This window comes from Pteronotus mesoamericanus, unplaced genomic scaffold (assembly GCF_021234165.1).
Source record: "Pteronotus mesoamericanus isolate MK-2021 breed Mesoamerican mustached bat unplaced genomic scaffold, CSHL_Meso_final contig_246, whole genome shotgun sequence".
NCBI classification, from domain to species: domain Eukaryota; kingdom Metazoa; phylum Chordata; class Mammalia; order Chiroptera; family Mormoopidae; genus Pteronotus; species Pteronotus mesoamericanus.
The window spans coordinates 12,078,064-12,097,150 of record NW_026555104.1 but is presented as its reverse complement, the minus strand read 5'-3'; the positions used below and the strand labels follow the sequence as shown (position 1 = coordinate 12,097,150).

The 19,087-nt window shown below is 53.7% G+C and overlaps 1 protein-coding gene across 2 annotated transcripts in view; it reads right to left on the bottom strand.

The window, feature by feature from the left end:
- The window catches only part of ABR (ABR activator of RhoGEF and GTPase), a 140,487-nt gene extending 122,090 nt beyond the window's left edge, over window positions 1–18,397 (bottom strand). The window contains exon 1 of one of the 2 annotated variants that reach the window (XM_054573272.1): window positions 18,282–18,397. Coding sequence is in view for 1 of the 2 variants with exons in the window: in XM_054573270.1 (XP_054429245.1) it covers window positions 12,801–12,861 (61 nt within the window). In the remaining variant the exon portion in view is untranslated. Of the gene's footprint in view, window positions 1–12,800; window positions 12,890–18,281 lie in introns of those variants that run through there. The other variant, XM_054573270.1, reaches the window with a different exon arrangement.
- Window positions 18,398–19,087: the final 690 nt, after the last annotated feature.

Below are 19,087 nucleotides of genomic sequence, written 5' to 3'. Positions count from 1 at the left end.
AGTGGCGGGGGGGGGGGGGGCGGGGGGGGCGCGGCGGGGGGGGCGGGCATGGCCAGGAAGTGCGGCTGGAAGAAGGTTGCAGCCAGCGTCCGAAAGGCTCCCCACTATGTCAAGGAGTTTAGATTTTGTCCTCCAGGAAGGAGGGAAGTGGAAAGGTATTTGGCGAGTGGCTGAATCAGATCCTCCAGGAAGGCTTGGAGGAATCTAGGTCCTTCCTACCTAGCCTGGGCATCACCTGAGGGCTTGTTAGAATTGTCAAATTGGAGGCCCTGCCCCAGACCTGCTGGACCAAAATCTGCACTTTTACAACATGCTCTGGTCTAGGTGAGGCCCTGAGTCATGTCTAGGGCAGACAGCGAGTCCCCAGTTTAATGTCTCCAATGTCCTTTTCTGACTGCCCTTCCACTCAGCCCTAACCCCTCCTCGCATCCTCCCTGCTCCTCTCAGGTGGCCCTTGTGCTAGGACAATGGACCTCAGACCCCCAGAACATTCTCTTTTTTCATAACCCTCAACCAGTCAAAGTATTTCCAAGCTTCCACACGCTCAGGGCACAGCTGGGTATTGTAGGAACGGGAGACGCGCGCGTGGTTAAGTGTCTGTGCCCATATGGGACTGGGCCCACAGAGGAGCCTTTCAAACATACGGATGTCTGGGCCCCAGCCTAGGTCCTCACTCAGAAGGCCCTGGCTTCTGGGCACCTCTGGGGGGGAGCACAGGCTGGGCTTCCACAGAGAGCCAGGTTTAGAGCCCAGGGAGGCCCTTCATAGGCTATGTGGCCTCGGGGAAGCTGTTTAACCATTCCAGAATCTTTTTAAAAAAGTTTCCTCATCCAGCCCTGGCCGGTGTGGCTCAGTTGGTTGGAGCGTTGTCCCATAAACCGAAAAGTTGCGGGTTCAATCCCCGGTCAGGGCACATGCCTGGGTTGCGGGTTGGATCCCTAGCCGGCCTGTACAAGAGGCAGCCTACTGATGTTTCTCTCCCTCTCTTTCCATCCCTTTCCCTCTCAAAGCACGTCCTTGGGTGAGGATAAAAAACAACAAATAAATAAAAGTTTCTTCATCCATAAAACTGGATTAAAAGAGTTGGGACTTCTCTGGGAGGTTAAAGATTAAATGGGACATTGTTTATAAAGTGCTTAAGGACAAGTCTGGCACTCCATAAATGGCGGCCTTTGTTATTCTTCTTAATGCCTCTAAGGAGTTTAGAATTTGGCAGAGAAGAAATGACAGCGGACGGAAAACACTATATACAGGGTCTGGCACAAATAACGCCCCTGTTTTATGAGCTTGTAATCTTTACTAAATCTTTTATTACAAAATCTTAAGCCCGTAATTCTGTAGTATGACAATATCACACTCAAGCTCACCATATGGGCATTTTAGGTGAAACGTTCAAGTTGCTGTCCATCTCATGGGAGACACTCATGTACCCTACCAACCCCACTCAATGGCATTACTTCTGCAGACCCTGCAGGTAAACACTACCAAACAATAAGAAAGTGCTCAGTGTTGCGGCCCAGAACCAGCAGTGCTCCCTTCCAAGTGGGGGACTGCACTGAGGTGAGTGCTGTAATCAGGCACCAGGGCTTCCTGGGGAGGGAGGGAGCTGAGCCAAGGCTTGGAGCTGGGTGGGGATTCACCAGAGCACACGAGGTTGGCTGTGGCGAGGGACTCACCGGCCCGTGGGGGTGGGGGCAGGAAGGGGAGTTTGCTGGAATGCTGAGAAATCCAAATGGATAGTGTGGGGTGGACCCCCCAGCATGGGGGTTCTGAAAGGGGGTCTGGATCGAATGTGGTGGGAAAGAAAATGCCCTGCCGGAGGTTTTCTTTTGGAGAGGTGAATGGAAATGGAGGTGGCATAGCTACAGACAGCTGGAAAGGAGGTGATGTCTCAGGTCGGGGAGGGGGCTTGAGGGTGCCCAGATGTCACTGCAAGGGCCTGGCTGTGGTGGCGGCAGCTCATCAGACGCCATAAGGTCCCCCAAACCAGAAACAGCTCTCTTGACACCAAATTTGTGCCCCATCCTTCCTTTCCAGGAAGCAAGAGACAGAACCAGCTCCTGCTTTTGGTCCCTAAAGGTTCTACACCCAAAGGCGGCATATGGTGCCCACTGACTCATCTAGGTGGGTGCCATCCAGGCCCAAGGAGGAACGTTTGGTCAGGAGCTGCCAAAATCCACCTAAATCAAGGAAAAATGGCCCTTGTACATGGTTGGGTGGCATACCAGCTGGTGTCTCATCAACCCTCTCAATGAGGCACTAGAAAATTAACAACCAAGGCTTTCTGCTCCATTAACACTGAAGTTGGCCCCTCAGGCGGAAAGGGGGTGGGCAGGTCACGGGTTTTGTCTAGACAGAGACATCCATAAAGGCCAGATGCCTGAGTCTCCGTACCTCAGGAAGGGGTAGGCAGAGACCTGGTGTGTTCCCCACATGGCAGGTACGCCCCCCCGCAAAAAAAAACTGAAGTTCCCAGCAGAAGCTGATCACAATGGCTGCTCTCTCTTCTCATCCTTGAAATTAGGGTAACAGCCTTTCACAGGTTTACTGTGAGGATCAAATGAGATCATGAATGTGAGAACACTGGTCTGGTGCCCATTAGGTGTCCCATCAATTGCTTCATTATTTTTACTTTTATTGGGAAATGAGGTCAGAAGAGAGATGTGTCTTGGACTGCCTTTATCGGGTCAGAACCCAGTGTTACGGGAGGGTCTGACTTCATTTGGGATCTACAGTTGGTCCCGTAGGAGGGAGAACAGGGGACCCTGGAGCCCTGCGACCCAAATGGTGGTCCCCAGACTGCCACCAGCAGCACTGGCATCACCCAGGAGCTTGCCAGAATGCAGAACCTCAGGCCTCATCCCAGACCCGTATGAGAATCTGCAGCTTAACAAGATCCACAGGTGATTCAAATGCACAAGAGAGTTTGAGATGCTGCTCTCAGATAGTTTGGTCCTGGAGAAAACTACTCTCTCCCCTCCCGTCTCCCACCAAGGGAAAGAAGGGGCCCATGACTCAGGGTAGACAGAGGCCCTGAAGCGGAGGAGCCCTGCGAACAGCACCTGCTTGCTTGCCATTCTCCATTAAAGCACATTCAATCACATGTTGAGAAAATTATTCCCTTCTTGGTTCCTTTCAGTTTTTTCTGTTATTGAAGAAGAAAGACTCTGTTTGGTACCAATGTCTTTAACATCCCCTCTACCTTCTCTCCTGTGTTTATTTCCCTTTAAACAAAGACACAGGAGGCTCAGACCTAAATCCTTTCAAAGGCAACAGTGTATAACTAGAATTAATAACATTGTTTAATTTTTAGTGCAGTTATTGGTAAGGTAACTTTTGATTTACTACAAGTGGTGCAGATTTCCATTAGTTTCCTTTCTAAGTAAGTTACATTTTAAATAATGAATCACATTGAAGAAGGACATTAAGTGTAATAACATAAGTGTGCGAATCTGGAAAAATCACAACAGTGGCATATACAGAACTGCAGCTTGGTAAATTACTATCCCCCACAGTTCATGAGAACCCTTTGAGAGAATCTCATCTACTGCAGCAATTCACAACGAGCACTTTTTGGATTTTTTAATAGAGTAGAATAAAATAGGATTGGATGGAATGAAATGAAATGGAATAGAATAAAAAATATAAGTACATTGCAAAAGTGATAGAAAGAGTAAGTACTATCCCATGAAACTTTGGTTTCAGTTTGTGTGTATATGCTGGCTTACAGTGTAAAATGCGTGTACAGTCCACCCTCTCTGTCCCTGGGTTCCACATCTGCAGATTCAGCCAACCATGGATCAAAAATATATTTTTTAAAATGTTATGTTGTTGCTGACATATACTATGTAGTTAGGCCTACAATGGTTGCATCTGTACTGAACATGCACACAGTTTTTGTTCATTATTCCCTAACAACAGAACAATTATTTACATAGCATTTACATTGTATTAGGTATTATAAGTAATCCAGAGATGATTTAAAGTATACAGGGGGATGTGTGTTGATTATATGCAAATTTGACTACACTACTATGTATAAGGACTTGGGCATCCTCAGATTTTGGCATCCGCAGGAGGTCCGGGGACCCACCCTGCCGTGTTTGGGTTGTGGTCTAAAGAGCTGGCGGTTCAGTCATCTAGTCCCCTCTCCTTTTGGTAGGTGCCTCCATCTCTGCTAACTTAATTGCAATGGTGAGGAGTTGACTCCTTTGGCCAGTCCATCTGTGAGCAAAGGTTTCTTAATGCTACTTCCTGGAGGTCCCCACCACAGCTCTATGGCTCCTCTCCCCTGACTCAGAATGACAGCAGTAGCTCCAGCCAGGTGTTGTTAAGCGGGCACTTCCCAGCTCTGCTAAGGTGCGGAAGGGCTCAGGCAACTCGCACTGAGGCACTGTTTCCACCTGCACAGAAAGAATTGCAAAGAAGCATGGGGGTGAACACATGTCCTTTTTGGAGGGACAGGATCCCCATCACCAGGAACTGCTCTCCTGTACCTCTCAACTGTCATAGGCTTGGGGAGCCCTATTTCACCAGTGTTCCCTAGGCCATGCCTCTTCCCTTGAAAGGCAGTGATGGGGAGAGGGAAGGAAGCTGGGAGGAAGGGTAGGAAGAGCAGCAGGAGCTTTGGGTGGGGGAGAGAACAGAGGGCACTACAAGGTGGTGCTTGGAGGGTGGACTTTGCCAAGCCTGAGGCTCTGGTCTGGCTGAATCCTGGGACCCCAGGGAGGGCAGAGCAGCAGGAGCAGCAGGGAGAAGGCTGGGGTAGTAGGTTCAAGGAGGTGGGAGAAAGAGGTCAGGAGCAACTAAGGCCTTGGGGGGCAACTGAAACTCCACATTTGCCCCCTTACTAACAGATCAGTGAGTGAGGGGGAGGGTTCACGGGTTCCTCTAACCAACCAAGCAGAGGTTTCTAAAAATGCCCACAGGCTCAGTGCAGGAAGGGCACTGCCAGTGAAATTCTGAGCAGCACAAGGAAAGGAAGAGAACGGAGTGGCGAGCACCCCCTCCCTCTACCCCACTTTCACCTTCCTGCTTGGTTGTCAGCTGGGGCAGGCTTTCATCCCCTCCATCGTGTGCGAGAACTCACCACCACACACAAACGCTTTGTGCAACCAGCCTTCCAAACTTGTTCCAGCCTTTCTGACTCCAGCCAAAGAGGGGTCTACTAAGGTGATAGCTGCCCCCATACTCCCACCCCCACAGGCTGCCCCCAGAGGGCAGACCTGAGAGAGAGGCTCTCTAGGCTTGGAAAGGGGGAGCTTAGCAGGTGCGGGGCAGGGGGCTGGAGGGTCTGCTCCAAACTACCCCATCATTAACATGCTGCACATGGGTGAGTTCAAATGCAGAAGCTAGATGTGCGGCCCAGCTGGCCTGGCCTCAGCAAAGGACCTTGGTGCACAGTGGCCTGATTTAAGGCCCAGGGCTCCCTTTATTTTCCTTTGGAAACTGTGGAGGTGCATTAAAAAAGGCCTGAGAGCCTCGCCAGCACACATGGGCTCTGCCAAGTCCCTTCTTCCCCCAGGCTCCACTTCCTTGCTCCCAGCCCCGCTATGCTCTGGAAACTGGGCACTAGCTGTACCCCATCCCTAAGTCCATTTTCTCTCCTTTCTCCTCTCTCTGGTTAGCATTTGGTGCTTCTTAAAGCAGTAATCCCAGGGACGAGGTAACTCTGGGAGATGGGTTCCAAGTGCACATGGGGAGATCTCCTTGGGGTCATCCCTGAGGAAAAGGCAGTCCCACTGCTGAGAGCTCAGAGGCCATGTGGAGAAGCCAAGACAGTCTTCACAGTTGCCATTCTAGCTAGAGAGGGGAACAGATCAATCAACCGGCTGCCAAGGAGCTTCCACTGGCACCTCTGTGAAAGGCAAGGGACTGTGGGAGAAAGAGCAGCTTAGAGTCAGGCCAAATTGTATTCAATTGCTGGCTTGTACTCTCGCTCTAGGACCTTGAATTAACTAACTTCCCCGAGCCCCAGTTTTCTCCCTGTAAAATAGAGGTAATATTTCTGCCCTATAAGGTACAGGCTGTTAAAGATGACTGAGTAACACATGGAAAGCGACTAGAACACTGTTGACACATAGTAGGTACGCAGTTGTCAGTGGCTGTAATGGTTATTGTTGTTGGACACTAAATGGACACACACACACACACACACAAGGTAGGACAAAAGTAGGTTTAAATTATTGATTTTTCCATACGAACAAGTGTAAGCCTCCTTTTGCCCCACCCTGTATATATATATCTGAGATTTTATCCCGCTTAAACTGGGAGAGTCTCAGTTTCCTCATTTGTAAAATGGGGTGGTGGCGGGGAGATAACAGGTACTTTGTTGGGTTCATATAATATAAGGAAAGTACCTAGCACAGTATCTGGCATGTAGTATGGATGGCTAAATGTTATGTTTTCTTCCACCCTTCCTAGTCCAAATGGAAAAATATAATTTCTACGAACCCAGGAAGACTAATGAGCATTCTTTTCATTGGGCCCAGCGGTTGTGAGAGACTCGAAGATGAGGTCTCTATGCCCCTTTGCAGACACATTTCCCAAAGAGATCCCCACCGCACAACTCCAGGGGGCACCATCACATAGAACACACTGCCACCCTGATCCAGAGACCTCAGAAAGGGGTTTTTCTCCTAAAACTGCACCTTCAAGGGAGAAACTTTTTCAAAAAGATGGTCCACATGCTGCTTAGGCCGAGGGGAGCATGCAGCTGAACAGGGAGACCACAAAGGAGGAAATCAATTGCTGCAGAGGGGAGTTGTGTCCCCCAGCTAGGGAAATAACTGGGCTTAATCACACAACATCTTTGGGCTCTCTGTAATCTTGATCCATTAAACCCTTCTTGCTGGCCAGGAGGCAATGCCCAGGAGGAAGGCGTTAGCCCAATACACTAATAGGATCAGCCCTGCAATCCCATGAAGGTAATTATGGCCACATCCTTCCCCAACAGCCTCGAGTAAACCCACAGATCCCTAGTCAGCAAGGGGCTATTCTAGGCAGCACCACCTCCACCAACACACAAGGGGAACCAGTAACCATGCCTCCCAGCCTGACGAGGACTCTGTACTCCATTGGCACTGGCCTCCCACTCGCCCAGCCCCTCCTGGAGACCTTGCTCGTCTTAGGCAAAATGCCTGACCACGTCTGTCCTGTCTACCTGTGGTCTAGAGGGGCATGAAGGCATCAGGGAGGAGGTGGAGAAAGGGGAGTGTCCTGCCCCGTCTGGCCCCACCTCCTGGAGCCCACTCTGACCCTGTCAGTTTCTACATGGCCAGGCAGCTCATAGTCATCTTCATTCTGGCGTGCGATGGGAAAGGAAAGGCAAGAAAAAGAAACCAGGACTAAAGCATTGGGGCAGCAAACTGAGGGAAAGGCCTAAATAAGGTCAGAACCTGGGGACAGAGAAACTGGCTGTCCCAGCCGCAGTTGGTCATGGCATCACTGGGCCCCACTTCAAAGGGCTCTTTCCCAATGCCGTGGGCAGGCGATTTGGATGATGTATCCTATAGTCTGCTTCTTGCCCTGATTTCTTTCTTCTTCCTATTTACAGGGTCTGGACAGGCCCTCTCCAAACTTCAGGGACAAGCAGGACACTCCCACTGCTGGTCTGGGGCATCCCTGGCTCCAACTACCCTGCCCACTGAAATGCAAGCTAAGGCAGACCTGCCACAAGTCACCCTCAGTCTCTCCCATCCTGCCCTGGAGGCAGGTAAGCCTGCTGGCAACAGTGGAAAGTGCCGAGATGCTGCAGGTAAGAATGCGGTGGGCACGCCAAGCCCCGTGGATCACCTCAGCCTACGGACCACACCAGGGGGCCAGACAGAGGCAAATGGTGTGGAGATGACTTAGAGCTGTTCTAAAGCCACGCAGTTCCTGATTTGCCCCCAAAGAGCTCAAGCTGAGTTAAACAGCTACAGCACCAGTACCGGCAGTGCGGTCTTCCAATCACACAATCGCAAGCCTCAGCAGCACGTGGGACTCCCTTGGGGGGTCTGCGACGCCACTGTAAGTTACTACAATCACCAAATCCACACAGCTGGAAACTTGTGAATGGGCCAGCCAATGGGTTTCTGGGATTTCTAGTGGAGTCAAGAGTTAAAGGAGCCAAGAATGGGGAAGTTTTCTTCCCCTTCTCATACTCGCTCATACAACCAAAAATTATGAGGGCATATTGAGTGTAAGGCACTGGGCTAGGCACTGCCGAAGAGCCTGGTCCAGCTCTGCTGCTGCCAGTCCCCTTGCCCCCTTCCCACTCCCTCCCAAACTCCTCTGCAGGCCTTTCACGAATGGGGACGCGATGGTGAGCTGGACAGCCAAGCAATTCAATAACACCCCTAATCTTCAAAGCACTTTATGTAAACCTCAACCAATTAATCCCCAAAACACCCACGAGAGATCTCATAGCTTCCCTTTACAGGAATATGCACCAGGGGTGTGCTCCAGACTTGTGCAGCAAACAGATCAGACCTCAGAGAGCTGCCCGTCTCCCCTCCTACCCACAAGAGTGAGGCAAGAATGGGTTTTTCTCACTATTCTCCCATCTTCTACCCACATAACTGTATTTTCCAGCTAGTTCTCCACAAATGTTCCTGTCATTTCTTCCTCTTTCCAAAGAACAATAACATCAGCAATCACAACAGCAAATTATGCTTCTCTGAACAGATGACTTAATTCTTCTGCCCGCCCCACCTGTGGGACTCCGGCGGCCGTTGACAATCGGGCTCGGTGCCTTGACTGGGGCTATTCAGAGGACAGGAGGACATCCACCTGCAAGGGTTCACTAGCACATGAGGGGTGGTCTGGCTGAGAGGGAGGCTCAGATCAAATCCACACGGTCTGCCAGGCCAGTGGTTAACACAGGACTAAGGTGGGCAATGGAGGCAGGTGAAATGATCATCTGGAGACGGGTGCATCTTCACAGCCCCAAATGTTTCCCTGGCCCTTGGACAGGGCAGCGAGTCTGTAAGAGCCACGAAAATATCATAACAGAATGAAATGTCCCTTGGAAATTTTGCTTGGGGTAAGAAACGCGAGCTCCAAAAGGTAGGTTCTAATAACAACAGATGGTCATGCTCTGCCTTCCGTGAGGTCCCCGTAGCCGCAAGCTTTTGTTTGGCTCAATAGGGCAGGAATGTTTGAGGCCAGAGCTGAAAGGCTTGGGACAAAAAAGAGGCTGGAACGGCAAAGGAAAAGACCTTAAATGAGCCCTCAGCTCTTTAAATAAATCCTGAACATATGGCTAAAGACTTTCCATTTGAAGAGGTGCCAAATTATTAGCATACCTGGGGCACACACATCTCAATTCAGATCAGTTTGGATGGCTGTTGCCACTCCAGGGACAGAGGAAGCTTCTGAGCACCAGTTCCCCCTCCCTCTATTTTGAAGTAATTCCTTCCACAGAACTTACTTTAATCCAACCTAATCCCATGATAAAGAAGAAAACCAAAAGGAAGTGATGTGTTTAGCGGAAAAGGTGATGAGAAAAATACAGAAAGAAGATAAAATGAAGATCATAGCCCTACAGAGAGAATCAAACCAGACCCAGGGGAAGAATCTACACAAGACACTTGTGTGTGGTGGGAGAAAAAGCTGACATTATTACATTACTGTAGGGAAATTCGTGGCACAGAGACAGGAAGTGGGATGCCTGGAACCTTCCTCGGCCAGTCCATCTTATTGGGGCAAAGATCCTGCTGCAGCCAGTCCTGGAGCACTCCGGCAGCTGGGAGCCAACCCAGCTCCTTGAGTCAGACAAATCAACATCACTGCAACTCTTCAAGACTTCTACCACAGGGGACAGAGGGGGGCTGCTGCCCACCTTTTATTAAATGCCTATCAATCTGCAATGGAAGTGGACACTCCTCCTGGCACAGATGCTGAGGCCAGAACGAGCTGATAACTCCGAAGGCAAGAAGGGTGTGCAGGGGAGGGGTTGTCGGCAGTCGGGCACCTTAGGAATTGCTGGTCTCGGGGAGCTCAGAGCCTCAGTCAGCCCTGGCTCTGCACCTGGACAGGCTGGGGTCAGGGTTATTGAGGCCACTTACCCTGCTGGATTGTTTCATGGAGAACTCTGTGACAGAGGACCAAAGAGACAGATATCCCCCATTCCATGACATGGAAGCCTTGAATAAGCTCAGACATATCCAGGTGAAGTTCGAGTCTTCCTAGTGTATGACCTGAATTCCATCTTTGTCACTTATCAGTTATGTGACCTGAGGTAATGACTTGAGCTTACTGAGCTTCTCTGTCTGTAAAGTGGAGGTAAGACTACCTCTGTCTCGCCCAAGTTGTGAGGTTTGGAAAGAATGGACAGAAAGTGCCTGGCATATAGCAGGTCCTCAAGAGATGCTATTAACACTGTTAGACACTATTATCATGTGCTTAAGGAGGAAGCTTTGTCACTGGGTAAGTCATATCTCTAAGAAGTGCACTGGCCACCCTGCGCCCTAGTGCATCCCCTTTACAATTCCTGATGGGTTTGGCTTTTCTGATGACTTGCCACCCCAGGACTGTGAGCCCTGTGAGCAAACAGCTTCCCGAGAGGCAGAGGAACTTCCTCTGGGAGCCACAAAACCCTGCTGCCAGGCAAATGACAGCCCGGGTATTTGTTTTAATTTAGGCTCTTGTCAAGAGGAAACTTCATGGCTAACAGCCCAAACATGACTGCACAGCACCTCCCCAGGAAGCCTCATTCTACAGCTCTCAAATAAGCTGTTTTGATGAGGGAGGCAGGCACTCCTCACATTGCTGCCAAGTCAGTGCCCCCTCCCACCCCTCCATCAGGCCGCCTGCCCCAGGAGCCCAGGAGCCGGGGCAGGAGCAGTGGCAGAATAGACAGCTCAGATGCCAGCCTGCCAGAATCAGGGCTGGTTAACAGGCATCCCCAAAGAGGCCCTCTGGTCTCATTCCATTTCCTGGTCCTGGCTTCCTCTGGTCAGAAATTTCCAAGGTGGCCTCAGGCAATTTTGTTTCTCTGCTTCGGGGGCAGGGAGGGAAGGGGGAGATGGGGAAACTTGGAAATGATCAGGTCTGGGATTCTTCTTCAGAGCAATGGAGAGGAAGCCGGAGCCAGGTTTCCATAGGATTCTATGCTTTGGGAAATAGGGAAACCAATACTGAGTTTCACAAAGAGCCAGAAATATTCAGAAATGTAAGCAGCACGTGAATATGAGGCATTGTTATGACTGTTATTTGCGAGAGCGCAGCTAAGAGGAGGTCACTAATCCCTCCTGCGGGTCAGGAGCTGATCTTCAGTAGGGCTCTGAACAGATGTGCGCCCCCATTCACGCGGACACACGTGCACACACACGCCACACAGCCGTGGGCCCTGACCTTCACCCAACGGTGCTGGCCTCTGCAGGGGAAGGAGCAGATGGAGTGGCTGTGCTTGGTGCAGGGCTGACACCCAGGGGATCCTGTGTTGCCCCTTTGATGTTGAAAAACCAAAGCAGAATGAACCATCACAAGGACAGCTCCTGGGGTGGGGGTGGGGAGTAGAAAAGGAAGGAAAAAAGGACGGAAGCGGGGGAGGGCGAAGAGGGAGGAGAAAGTATGAGAAGGAATGATGGTGACCTAAGAGAATCCAGAGGTCAGAGGCTGGATACCGAGTGTTAAGAAGCCTCCAGGGCAAGACCTTGGGGTCCATGGCATCATCCTTGTCTACTCCCTCCTCCCACCCTCCATATGACTGGTACCAAGGAATTAGAGCCAAACTGGCTCTTAAAAATGTCCTTGACCCATGGACAGGGTCAGAGCCAGTGTCCAGGGCCAGAATCTGGCTTCACCTGCCTCCCCCCAACCCCTACCTCCCGCCTCAGGGCTCTGGGCCGGGAGAACAGCGAAGGGAGTGGGAGCGTCCTACTGAAGTGATGAGGAGAGGAAAATTCGCTACCCGCTGCCTTCAGGGGCCAGCACGACCCTCCTCCTACATCACCGAGAGCGTTGGGGAAGGTGTCTCAACGCGGGGGTGGAGCGGGGGACGGAGGATGTGCAATGCCTCAGCCACCTATGCAAGACAGGGTGGGGGCGCTTAACCCACCCCCACCCCGCAAATGTACGAGTAATCGGTTACACATTCCCAGCGGCAGCGCAGGAGCAATCACACGACCGCGGCAGATTCGGGAGCGAGGGAGTGGAGAAGCCGAAAATGTTCGTTTTTTCTTTTGCGGGGGGGTGGGGGTGAGGGTGGCGATGAGGCTGGCAGGAGGGACTGCGGAGCCGGGGGGTTTTGGCTGCTTCATCCCAGTGGCCCTCCGCGCAGATCTGCACACACACTCTCCCTTCGCGCCCACCCCCACCCCGAGGCGCACACACGTCTCAGGATGTCCCTGAGGTGACAAACTCTGGCCCCGAGGACTTTGCCAAAATGGCCTTTCTGCTTTTCAGCATGGACGGGGGAGCAGCCAGTCGGGGAGCGGAGGCAGCACCCTACCAGGGCTCTGCACCCTTCCCGAGGACCGGGGAGTGGTCGGCTGCACAACAGGTGGGAGAGGGGTGACACAGCTCTCCTGGCCCCGTCGGTCGGCTGCCCGGCTCCCACTCGCCTGAAGTCCGCTCTGGGGACCCCATCTGTGGCCGATCGTGGGGGCCCCACGCTACTCCCCCGCCTCCCGGTCCGCTGGGCCCTTGGCCGGTCGCGCCCGCAGCCCCCAGACCCCAGTCCCCAGCCCCCAGCCCGCGCCCGGCTCCCCAGACAAGCCCGGCATCTCGGGCCCCGGGCCCGTCCGGGCGCCTGGCAGGGCGCGGGGCGCGGGGCCCGTTCCCGCCCAGCCTCCCCGGCCCGCGCGCACACGTACTGCTGTAGAGGGTGTCGATCCAGGAGAGGCGCGGCAGGCCCCGGTGGCTCAGCGGCTCCATGCCCGCGGCTCCGCGCGACGGAGGCGGCGGCAGCTCCGTCAGATCGGAAACCCGACCCTCATCGCACAACAAAGGAGGGAGGGCGCGGGCGGCAGGCGGGCGGGCCGGCGGGGAGCCGGGAGGGGCGGCCAGCCCTGAAGGCCGAAGTTGCCGAGCGCGGGGTGCAGGCGGGCGGAGGCAGGGAAACAGGTAGCAGGGAGGAGCGAGCGGGAGCCGCTGGGAGGGCGGGGGCGGGCAGGCGAGGGCGGCCGAGCGCCCCCGGGAGCCCTGCCGGCCACTGCGGCCGCGGGCAGCCCCGCTGCGGATCCCGGAGCCTCGGCCCCGCAGCCCGCGCGCCAACTAGCAACTTCCCCGGGGCTGCGCGGCGCCCAGGGGCGGGGGCCGAGGCCACGACCAATCTGCGCGAGGCTCCCGCGCCCCCTCCCCCGCCGCAGCCGCCTCCAGACCCGGAGGGGGTGTGCGGAAGCGGCCCGGGTCCCCACCGACGCCCAGACGAGAAGGGCTCCTGCTCGTGACAACGGAGCCGTGGCCCCGCGAGGGACTCCGGGCGGCGGCGCAGGCCCAGGTTCCTTCTCTTCCCTCGCCCGGCTCAGCCGAATTCAGGCAAACCGCAGACTAAGTGCCGCGGGGAGACCTATGCGCCCGCAGGGGTGACATCACCTGCCACCCCAGGATCTCTAAGCGCAGTTTCAGGGGCCAGTGCGGCTGCCAGGCCCCTCCCCTAGGCGAGCCTGGGAGGCGGCGCTGACGGGGTTAATGTCCTGCCTGTCTGCGGGCAGCCTTGGCTGCCCAGGGACTCTTTCCTTCCAAACCGTAACAAGGCATCCTCTATCTAAACACCCTTGACCTAACAGCAGGGCCGTTTCCTGCCCTACGCTCCAGGGGGCGGCAGCTGGAGGAAGGCCAGAGGCTGGGGGTGAGTGACGGGCTGTGGAGGACAAACTGGGGTACAGGAGAGGGTCGGGGTCTCTGCTGGGTCCCCTCCAGAATCCCCTTCTGGGGATTCCTAGCACAGCACAGGAGGCATACCATGTACACATAGTCACATACAAATGGAGGGAAGTCTGGGGTCAAGACACCTCTGAGAACAGAACCTTTAGAGACAAAATCCCTCCTAAGACCCCACGAAAGCAGTGAAGAGATGGGGGGCGGTGCCTGTCCCCTGAGTGCTGGCTCTATGAGACCCAAGGCAACGTGGGCTCTGCAGGCCTCCTTGGGCCAAAGGACTGCAGAGAAGAGACTGGAGGGGTGGGGTCAGCCTAGGGTGGTCCAGGGCAGCCTGCAGCTCCTGAACCGAAGGGAAAGGAGGCGGTGGGCCTACCAAGGGCATATTGCACTGGGCGGGGTATGCTGCCTTTACCGCAGCTAGTGAGGTATCTGATAATGGAGACGGCCCTCCCCATACCCCCCCCCACCCCACCCCCACCCCCAAGGCTGGGACCCAGCTCCCCAGACAGGCCCACAAGGTGCAGCTCCCCTGGCCTTTGTTGGGGGCAGTGCTGTCAGCATCCACAGAGCACTGGGGAGGAGGCTTCTCATCATTCTGAACAGCTGTAGGTCCAGTTCTTAAGGAGAGAAGCAGACCCTCACCATGATGCGGAAGGGAAGCCTGCGCCCAGCCCCTGCAGCTGCCTGGGTAGAGGCCTGCAGAGCTGCCCCAGGGGAAGATGGTGGCCACGGGCTCACAGCAGGTCGGGAGGTGCAGTGGGAGATGCTCTGGGTTGTGGAAAACCTCCACAGGTAGCTGCCGTGGAACTGTCCAGTGACATTGGCCCCTCCCTGCATCCACTTGGTTCTCCCCGACCCCAGCCCTCCTGGCTCCCACCCTGGCTGTGGCTCTTGTGGCCCCTCCCTGCTCAGCTACCACCCTCCCACCATTCCTGCCTTGCACACAAGACTGGGAGGGCCAAGCTGGCACCTGGAGCTTGGTGGAGAGGGAGGCGTACATCTCCAATGAGATGCTCCAGAAATAGAGCCCGGATGGGAGAGGAAGAGAGTGGGCTCTCGGAGGAACCAGAGGGAGGACAGGGATCGTGGAGGAGCAGAGAGGGCCCCAGGGCCTCTCTCCTTCCCACGTGGAACTCTCGGAAGGTACAGAACCCAGAAGAAAGGTAGAAGCAGGGATACAGCCCAGGGAAGCTGGAGCTCTGCCCCTCCCCACCCACCGCTGCCACCGCCACCAGCGCAGGCTCGGCCTCTTTCCGCGCTGCAGGGATTTTCCTGATGGCCACATCTGGGCACTGGCTATGAGCAGGCCATGGATGTATGTTTCTGCGTGAGTCACATACATTTGCATACATTTTACATTTTTATCTACGAAGGCTTGAAGAAGCTATTTTCAGCATTTTTGAAACTAAAATGTTACAGTTGCCCTCCTTAGCGTTGCTATAGTTTGCTTTTTTCCCACATTCTGTCCAATCCTGTCTTGGACCTCCCACTCCAGAACCCAATTCAGGGTCGAGGGAGAGAGGAATCTAGAGGCCACAAGGAGGGGCACCCCTGTAGTAACAGAGAATGACTGCAGTGCACCTGGCTCGGATCTTGATGTTTTGTTCACAAGATTATCTCACTGTGAACCTCACTATCTCAGTTCCCTCCATTTCCCAGGTCAGAAAACTGAGGCACTGAGCAGCTAAGGAACCCACCCAACCAGTAAGTGGAGGGCAGGGACTTGAACCCTGGTGCCATCTGCTCATGCTTTTAAATGCCATGCATGCTGCCTGCACTGTCAGGGACTGGTGAAAGCAAAGTGACAAAGGTCCCTGGAAATCTTTGCTGGCCCATGGGTTAGAGACCACCTTCCAGGAAACCCTTCCAGCCCTCTTCCATCACCAAACACCTGTCTCACACGTATGTGTCCCAGGAAAGGACTTCAAGATTCCCTTGACGCCTTTACTGGATGGCTTTCCGTGGACGGTAAGAGCACAGAGCCTGACTCGAACCTTGGCTATAAAGACATATCATGTGTGTGGGCTTTGAGCACCAGGGTGATTTCGGACTGGAGCAGAAGCCTCCAGAATCCTGGCACTGAAGGTGAGGAGGAGTTTGGGGCAGGCCCAATCCACCTCTTATGAAGGAAGGAGTTAAAGAGTTACTCTCATCTGCATTTTGCCAAAGGTGAAGTGCTCAACCAGCAACCCCAATCTGTCAGAGCAGCAGGGGGTGCCTTCCCGTGGACAGGCTGCCCTGATTCAGCAAAGCGCAGACCTGTCCATGCACCCCAAGGCACTGAATCAGCACCCATCACAGGGCGTCCTCCAAGCCCACACTAACCATTCGCTGTCCAGTCCTTTGAGGACTGGTGCTCTCCACCTTCCCCAGCCCTCCCTCTGGCCTGTGTCCGCAGGCTGTCTCCCCTCCCTCCACTGACTGCCCTGCTCCTGCCTCACCACCACACCTTGCCAGGCGCCCTGATGATGACAGACTCAGTGGGAAGAAGTTATATCCCATTCTTAAGGTCAGTGACCCTGCATACATTTCACAGGGTCATGCTACTTAACTTCCTCTCCAGCAACCAACTCTTGTTGCTACCAACCACTCGACCAGAATGGAAAATGGTGACTGTGCTTAGAACCTAAACTGGGTATTTCCACTTTTCACCCCTCCTCAGCTCCACTGTGCACAAGAAGACCTCAGGAGTCTTCGCTGCCTGGATCCCCCAGAGGTCACTGCTGGGAGAGGATATCCATTTGCCTCTCTCCACTCTGGGGCCAGCAGGAAGCACCAGTGAGCAGAGGCTGAGTGTACCGGTGGCCAGGGGGGTGGAACCCTTTGCATTCAAATTAAAAACACACAAAGAAAGAGCAGGCTGTGATAGCCAAAGAACCAAGAGTTTTCACCCTCCAGGGTAGATCAGCTCTTTAAAAGCTGAGGCTGCATCTCTTCTCACTGGGATCCAGCGGATGAATGAAACTCAGGTAGACCTCTGAAGCAGCCATAACCACAGGGTAGCCCCCAGATCAGCTTTCTGTCAAAAGTGCAACAGATTAGCATTCAATGATACATGTTAAAGAAATAAAATTAACAACAGCCGACATTTACTGAGTGCTTTTGAAGCGTCAGGCGTTGCTCTATGTGCTTCCCATAGATTATCTCACTTAACCCTCATAATAAACCCATTCGATAGGCTCTACTAACCCCTCCATTCCACAGAAGCAGAAAGACAAGCCATCAGCTAGCAGGCGGTGACCTTGGAAATGAACCCTGATTCTGAATCCAGAGTCCACACATGTAATCTCTGGATTGGGCTACAACGAGTGAACAAATGCACAAAAAAAAAAAAAAAAAAATGAAGTTAAATCCGGGGGGTGGCGAGGAATCAGAGCCACAGAAGAAATGCAAGGCAGAACCCCCAGGACCACCAATGAGTAAGCAAAGAGAGAGCTGGTTCCCAAAGAAAACCACTTCTACTACAACAGGGCACGTGACCCTGGAGACAAGCTACATGCAGTCAGTTGAATGACAGTCTCCTGAACTCCAGTCCCAACCAAACGCTACTGCTTCTCTGCCTTGAGCCAGTCTCAAGCCCTTCTAGCCTCAGTTTTCACATCTGTAGGTGCGCAACTAGGTGGATCACACAGATGACTTTCAGGCTTTCTACCAGCCCCAGAGGACTGTAAACTTCTCTTCCTAGCACACCCTGGGGTGGCCTGTTTCCCGCTCCTTGCTTCATTTCATTTACCTTGATATAGTAAATTGGCACTTACTGTTTTAACATTCATCCTCAATCCTTGAGCCTTGAAAGAAGAAAATTCCCCAGGCCCCTCCATTCCACAGAAGCAAAAAGACAAACCATTGGCTAGCAGGTGGTGACCTTGGAAACGAACTCGGATTCTGAATCCAGAGTCCACATGTGCAATCTCTGAGTCACCTCTAAGGGAGAAGGCTTGGCCTCACAGTTCTGTCCTTGGCCCTCTCCCTGCCTGCCTCTTCCCAGCGGACAGTCAGATCTGCAGGCAGCACAGATTACCTCACCGCACTCCTCAGTTGTTCATTTCTCTACCAAAGTTTTGTGTAGGATTGAGTCATGGGAAAGCTCTGCAGCTCTGGCAACATATAAACCTGAGAAGAGCATTCACCCCCTTGTTGCCTCCCTTGGCCGGGAGAAGGCACAGTGACATCCAGGTCCCTGGAGCCATGAGGTTCCTCACCCCTACCCACATGTTTCCCAGGGGTGTGGTGAAGCCCTGCTCACAGGACCAGGGTCCACAGTGAGCCCGGCACTCCGGACAGAGTAGCTGCCTTAGCCTGATTAAGCATGCTGCAGGTTCAGGAGAGTCTTGTGCCAAGCCCCAGCTAAAAAGGCCCTAACCCAACATGGCTCAGCTCACACCACCCAGAGGGTCAACATGAGAGGTTTCCTAGAGGGTTGATCAGAGGGCTCAACACAAGCGCCTGGAGCCCCTTCCTAATTTACTTACCACAGCATCCTCATCAGCGTTTGGAAAGAGGACAGTAGAAGAGACGGAAGGATTCTCTAAGTCCCAAAATCCCAGAGACAAAGTTCAATGGCTCTGAACTTATCAGCTGCAAGCGAAGCAGGGGCATATCCAGCGGGGGCCAGAGCTCACAGGCTGGCCCTCTGTCCTCCCGAGGCCACCATTCCCCTGAAGCTGGCTGTGCTCCTCGCTCTTTCAGCCACAGTTCTGCAGATGCGTCCCAGGCCTGCGCTGCTCTGCCAGGAGCTCTGACGCCACCAACCAGGCAGACCCAGTCCCTCCCTGTAAGGCCCAGGAGTGGCCACTGGGGCTGAGGGCAAGCTGTGAAGGAGACTGGCTCCAAAGATGGCAGCTCCACATTCACGAAGGCTAGGACAAAGGAGCATCAGAGCCTAGCCAGTGGTGTTCGTCATTAGTGGAGTCTCGCTTTGGTGTTACCTTTCAAGTTCGTGGGTGTGTGGCCTTGTCTCTTTAAGGACCAGGCCTCTTTAAGACAAGTTCCCTCTGCAGTCACTCCAGCTACCAGCGCTCCTGCGGCAGACAGCGGGGGGCTCCGGAGCGCCATCTGGTGGCGCAGAAGAGCAGCTCCTCGGCCACCAGGAGAGGTCCAGCTAAGAGGCCTGGAAAAGCCTGCGCTAAAATCAGATACTAGCCCGCGGATTCTGCACAGCAACAAGGCTTAGGAAGCCAGCAGGAATTCCATTTGAGGTCAGGGGACAGCAGGAGCCCCTATGAGGGGCCTGAGAAGAAAAACCATCCCACTGGTCAAAATCTTCCCTAAGATATTT